Consider the following 6,351-nt stretch of genomic DNA (forward strand, 5'->3'; position numbering starts at 1 on the left):
TGCCGGCACCGCCTCCTGCGGCAGTGAATCCCACAAGTTAACTACAGGTTACTTAAAAAAAAAAAGTTCTTTCTCTTGTTAGTTTTAAACCGTTCGCCACCTCATTTCAGCAGGTACTCGTTAAATTCTGGTCTATTCTGGGACGTGGAGAACAACCCCCCTGCTGTGACTTTATAGACCTTGGCAGCTGCATCCTTTCCAAGTGGAAGATCCTAGGCTTTTTAGTCACTTCTCCTTCTGGTTGCCCTTCTGCGGACCTTTTCTAATCCTCTGACGTCCTTTTTAGAGAGATGGGGACCAGCGGTGAAGGGATAGCATGGATGGTGCTTGCAATGTCCCCCCAGCTTGTTGTCACCGCTCCATTCCTGCCTCTCGGCTCAGTCATTTCGGGCTGTCTGCAAACTCAGGCAGGCCTTTTCAAGGCTTTTTTTAAAAGCCAGGAAGGCAGCGATTGTTGATGAGAAGAGAGATGAGGCCCTGCCTTTCCCTGGACAGCCCTGCTGGAGCCCCTCGTTGGCTGTCTCACCTCCTCTGGGGTTGTTTCAGTCGAGTCCCCTCCCTGAGACGCCCCCGTGCCAGGCCGCGAAAGCTGGCGGCTGCGGCTCTGGCTCTCATGAATTCCTTGTCTCCGTTCCCGAGGCCGCTCTCTCTGCCGGCCAAACAGCAGGAAGCGATTTGTCAGCGAGGGGCCAAATGTGTGTCAGCTGTGGAGCCTTGCAGCGAGGCTGCCGGGAGAGCGTGCGCAGCTGCGGAGCCATGCGCTGGCTCATCGGGGCTCTGTCTTGGACCCCGTGGCTGCTTTCCTGGCCCCGGGACCTGAGGACCCCACTGCCGTTATGCTCGCCCCACCCTGCGAGGCAGAGACGTGCCCTGTTTTCCAGGCACTGCTATGTGAGTTGCCCAAGGTCCCCAGGAAGTCAGTGGCAGAGCCTCCCGCATCTCCCACATCTCCATCACCATGACAGCTGCAGTCTCCAGGCACCCTGGACCCTGCTCCCTCCTTCAGCCAAGCCCTGGCCTTCCTCCCCCTGCACACCCCGCTCCCCACGCAGCCCAGGCTCCCTTGGGGTTCATGTCTATTTGTGGTGCAATAACACACAAGGGTATATTTGCATGCATGCAAAGGGGAGCAGGCGTCTTGGGCTGGCGTGAGCAGTAGCACGGGTGTCCATGTGTGTGCATACATGACTATGTTGGTGCGCAGCGCACAGCTTTGTGCATGCATGTGTGCATTGGTGTGCGCATGCACCCTCAATCAGGCGGCACGTGTTACGGCACATACTAGATCAATGTGAAAGGCGGGTGTTTGGATCCAAGAAGCAACATCCTCCCGGCCCCATTAAATCCCCTGCTCTGGATTTCAGCCGGGTGTCAATAATTCCCAGCACCTGTTTGGCCCGTGGCTCCCTGCGTCTGCACCTCTGGAGGAGCAGGGGCTGGAGGAGAGGTGGGGGGGTTTCCCCTGTGCTGCTGCGGGGCACTGACCCTGTGACACTGCACCCGGGCAGACGGGTGAGGACGAACTTAGGGCTCCTCATCGGGGTCTCGTGTGCTCCTCTCCCAGCAGGCTGCTGTCACCGGGCTACACCGAGACGCACTACACGGCAGACGGGCGGGTGGTGACCGTGTCTCCCAACCACACGGTGAGTGCAGTATTTGGGTGATACCCCTTCCCCCTTCCTCTCTGCACCAGCACAGAGCCGGGACCTCGGCTATGGACAAGTAAGGGATGGAGGGGAGGGCAAAGGCCTGGTAGTTCAGTGGTTAGGGCACCAGCTGGGAGATGTAGGAGGCTCTGCCACTGACTTCCCAGGGGACCTTGGGCCAGTCACGTAGCCGTGACCTCTCTGGAGCCAGCTCCCCTCTCCTGGTGCAGGAAGCTGCATCCTCCTGCACAGGGCAGGCAGTTTTCCAATGTTAACATTTTAACAAAATCTTACAATCTGAAGCCAAAAAGTGAGAGGGACACCCCGGCTTTGGGGTGACGTCCCCCTGTTTTGGACCGATTCGCAATGCCGGTTGCTGGTTTTGGCCCTAATCAGGGAAGAGGCGAGACGATGGTGGCAGGAAGACTGTTCCTTTTGCTAGACCTAGTTACCCGTTCGCTCCACGCTGCGTGGACACGGGCAGACAGCTTGAAGAAACGCAGCAAGGAGGGAACCCAGGAGTCCTGCTCCCGCTGCAAGACGACGGTCAGGGGCGTGGACAAGCTCAAGTCCCCAGACGAGGGAGGCTGCTGCACCGTCTCTGCAGTTTCAGGGTGTTTGCAGGGCCGGGCACTCGCTATAAATACCTCGAGAGACAAACCAGAGCGGGGTGGTCAGCTTCTGTGCCGAGGCCAGCTGCGGGCTGGCTAAAAATACCATGCCTAAAGGCTGGGTTTGATGCTACAGAGCCCGGCTGAAATCGGGACCTATCCTAGTGGAGACCGCTTTAAGCCAAATAATTGCCTAGCAGGGCTATGGAAGCAAAGGCACGGCGGTTGCTCGGGGTCACGCAGCACAGCGGGGGTCACCGATGCTTCGGCCCCCTCCAGCAGCCTCGCCAGACCCTGCCGGGGCAGCTCGTCCGCGCTCAGGACCCCATCGCCCGGCCTCCGGGCATGTGGGGCACGGCTGGATTGGGCTTTGAGACCGTGGGCGCCCGTGCTCGGGCACTGCCCCCCGGCTGGAGCCCCCTCCCCGGTGCACGCTTGCACAGGACGAGAAGGGGGTGACGTTGTCCCCGCCGGCCGCTGACACACGCGGCGTCAGGAATGCGAGCAGCACGCGGCGGCCTGTGTCTCTTGGACCGGAGACAGCACCTCCCGGTCGAGAGAAATAAACACATGGGCCAGAAAGCAGCAGCTTCTCCCCCGTCTGTGTGCGCAGCTCCAAGCCTCCTCCATCTGGCCTCCTCGCTCGGAGGCCTTCCTCCCCCGGCCTCCTCCCTGCTCCCCCTCTCAGATATTTATCTTCCTTTCGCCGTGCGGAGGAGGCCCTCGGTGTCCCAGCCTGAACTCCTGGGAGCAGCTGGTGGTGAAAAAGCTTTCCAGAAAGCCCCTGCTCTTGCAAAGCGGCGTCGATCCGGATGCTTCCTCCTCCCCGTGCCTCAGTTTACCTATCTGGGGAATGGGGGTACAAGCTGCCCTGTAAAGGGCTTCTTGAGCTGGCTGCAGAACAGCTGGGTTCCTGGGCCGCCTTTTGGGGTGCGTCTGGCTCTGGCCTCTTCCAGGGAGGTATTTGTCTTGTAAGGGAGGGATGAGATCCTGCCCAAGCTGCCTGACCCATAGCCTGGGGGAACAGCAGCCAGGCCCCTGGGACTGCGAGAGATTTGCTTTGCCTGGCCCCGTGCACGGGGAGCGGGGTCTCGGAGGACGGCGGCATAGCCTCCCATGCAGCCCTCGGTGTCACCCCGCAGTTTCCAGAGCAGCAGGATCAGGCCCTTCTAGCTTGTTGGCTGAACTCAGCACCGTGCCCTGCACGGGCTGCAGAAAGGACAAGCGAGGCCGGGTCCATTTCCAGCTCTTAGGAAGAGCCTTTTGGGTGCGTGTGTGTGGCGGGGGAAACCATATAATGCATGCCCAGTAAGGGCTGGTCTGATGCTGGGTGGGTGCAGGAAGGGACGGACCCGTCTGTTCTGCACCCGGCGGCTGCCAACAGTTGTGTTGCTCTTTCCCCAGGATCACTGTTACTACCACGGCCATGTCCGAGGGTACGAGGACTCCTGGGTTGTGATCAGCACCTGCTCGGGGATCAGGTAAGGAGGTAATGGAGGTGGGAGGGCCAGGCTCAGGCCATCGCACTCAGCGGGACTTGCAACAGGAGAATAGGAGAATTGCTGCTCGTGCTTTGCAGGCAATGCCACTAGTCCTCCAGTCAGTAGCTCCACAGCTCAGTCCCACCACGGTTCGGGCCCTCTCTAGTCCTGCTAGATCAGGATTAATGCAGGGCCCAGGAGAGGGCATAACGATGGGGTCTTTTTTTTTATTGCATCCCTTCCTTGGTCCTTTGCACCCAGTGCCCTAGCACAGTCACAGCCGGAGAAGCCCTTTCTAGCTAGGAGGGTGGTTCAGCACCAGGCCAGGCTCGCTAGAGAGGCTGCGGCATCTCCCTCGCTGCAAGGTTTGAAGAGCAGGATGTGCATGAGATGGTTCAGATAGAGCTGATTCTGCCTTGAGCAGGGTTGGGGCTAGAGGTGATCTCCCAAGAGATCTTTTCTGGTTCTGTATTGATGAAGGTTGCTGTCTGCATCCATCAGGGTGGATGTAGGCGTCTGCTGCAGAGCTGGCGCTGCACAAAGGCAAACGTGCCAGGAATATGTCCTGAGAGCAAAATGGCCAGAACAGCCCCTCAAATGCCCATGAAGGCAGAGGCATCTAGGACTTTTGCATCTAGTCGCACTTCTGGGCTTTGGCCTGGCTTGTGATCAAGCGAGGAGGCTGTCTGCTGAGCCGTAAAGTGGAGCTGGAAGGGAGCTCCAGCGGTCACATAGTCCAACCCCTGCCCACGGCAGGATCAGCCCTGTCCGAATCATCCTATACCAATCCACAAGCTAAACTCTTCGTAAAATATCATCCAAGACATAACACCCGAAGCTGCCGTAGGGAAAGCAGGGGGACCACGGCAGCAACATCCCGCTTCTACAAAAGCTTAATGCACCCCAAAGAAATCCTGGAAAGAGGGCCGTGTCCCCCACTACCGAGGAAGGCAACTCCCCCCGTCCACACCTACCTGACTGTGGGGTAAAATTCCCTCCTGACCCTAAACCTGGCAATCGGTCCGACCCTGAGCAGAGAGGCAAGACCCTTTAGCCAGACCTTCAAGTTTCAGCAGAAGCATTGGCCGCATCCCAGTCAAAACCCCCAGCCTGCAGCCAGCACCCAGTGCCTCCTGAGGAAAACTTAAAAACACTTGGTAGACACGGTTCTTTGGGTAAATCCGATATCTTTTATTAGACCAACTCAAATAGTTGGAAAAATAAAAACACCTGGACACATCTGGCAGGAATGAGGGGAGCAGGCAACCAGCAAAGCCGAGCAGCCTGGGGACTGAACTCCCCGCCGCAGAGCAGACACTGGTACGCCTAAATCCTCCCTGCCAGGGTCGTCTTGACCACCTCCGGTGATGGGGAGCGCGCCCCTTCTCTGGGCACCAGTCCCTCAGGCTGGACAGCGTGGTGGGGGCTCCTGGGGCTGCCACGGGAGGAGATGGCAGCAGAGAGATCTGCAGCTGTTTTTGTCCCCAGCAGCCTCCCTGGGGCTGGAGGTTGGGCTCTGGGCAGGGGCAAAGCGTGTGCATTCACTCCCTGAATGACCCAGGAAGGGGGAATTGCAGCCCAGAAAGCCCCAGAGCATGACTGGATGCAAAAGTGTCATGATCGGACGCAAAAGTGTTGGATTCTTGGATTTTGGGGGCTGCTCATTCATTCCCCAGCCTGCCTGCATCTCTTCCATGTTCCCCTCCCTCCCTGAGACCTCCAACCCTTCTCTCTTGTTTTCTGCTTTGGCCAAACACCCCCATCCTCCCTTTCAAGCTCCCTTTGCTCCGTACCTGGATGGCCAGAGCTAATGGGGCCAATCCAGCCAGCATGGGGCCACGTGCATGGCTTTCCTGTGTTTTTGGTTGTAGCTGTGTTGGTCTAAGGACATCGGCAGGCAAGATATCCCATCTACCCAAAGAACCTCGCTGGCTTTACGGTGTCATTTGCAATCCCGGGGATTACTCGGGGGTTTAGCATTAAGCCCGTGCTTCTGTGCTTCGCTGGGTTGGAGCCCAAGCCTGTATCCACAGGCACTTCTCCGCCAAGCCCTCTGCTTGTGCTCAAAGCTGCCCGCGGCTCCTGCAATGCCACCAGCATGCGAGGCCTCGGCTCCCCAGGAAGCAGATGCAAAAGACAGACAAGCCCACCCTCCCATCCATTCGGTCTTCTCTCCCTTTTGTCGCCAGCGGCCTCATCGTGCTGAGCAGCAATGACAGCTACTACTTGAAGCCCCTCGGCAGCCCGGACCCCGAGCACCACGTCCTGTACAGGGCAGCGCATTTGCCCTTCGAGGGGGGGATCTGCGGGCACAGCGAGCACTTGGGAAGCAACGTAGCCGACCTCATCAGAGTCGTCAAGCCGGCGCGGCAGCGGGTAAGGCCACGGTTTCCTCTCATGGTGCTGCCAAATGGTCCTTATGTCATGGGAGGTGTGTGGGGGTGTCACAGGCCAGCTGGGCACTGAGTATATCAATTTATTTAGTTGCAGACTGACTGAGCACTGCAACTTCATTAGCCACTGGGCTATTTGGTTCGGGATCGAGGAGGTGATGTTGGGAAGGAAAGCAATGACAAGTTTCACTTATTTAAAAAAAAAAAAAAAAAAAAAAAA

General features: G+C 58.1%; 1 protein-coding gene across 1 annotated transcript in view; it reads left to right on the top strand.

Moving 5' to 3' along the window:
- The window catches only part of ADAM33 (ADAM metallopeptidase domain 33), a gene marked incomplete at its 5' end in the record, with an annotated part of 60,382 nt that overhangs the window by 20,003 nt on the left and 34,028 nt on the right, over nucleotides 1–6,351 (top strand). Inside the window, 3 exons of the mRNA XM_019526414.1 lie at nucleotides 1,568–1,643; nucleotides 3,662–3,738; nucleotides 5,928–6,114. Of these exons, the coding sequence (XP_019381959.1) occupies nucleotides 1,568–1,643; nucleotides 3,662–3,738; nucleotides 5,928–6,114 (340 nt within the window). The remainder of the gene's footprint in view (nucleotides 1–1,567; nucleotides 1,644–3,661; nucleotides 3,739–5,927; nucleotides 6,115–6,351) is intronic.

This window comes from Gavialis gangeticus, unplaced genomic scaffold (genome assembly GCF_001723915.1).
Source record: "Gavialis gangeticus isolate Ggan-Ray unplaced genomic scaffold, GavGan_comp1, whole genome shotgun sequence".
Lineage (NCBI taxonomy): Eukaryota > Metazoa > Chordata > Crocodylia > Gavialidae > Gavialis > Gavialis gangeticus.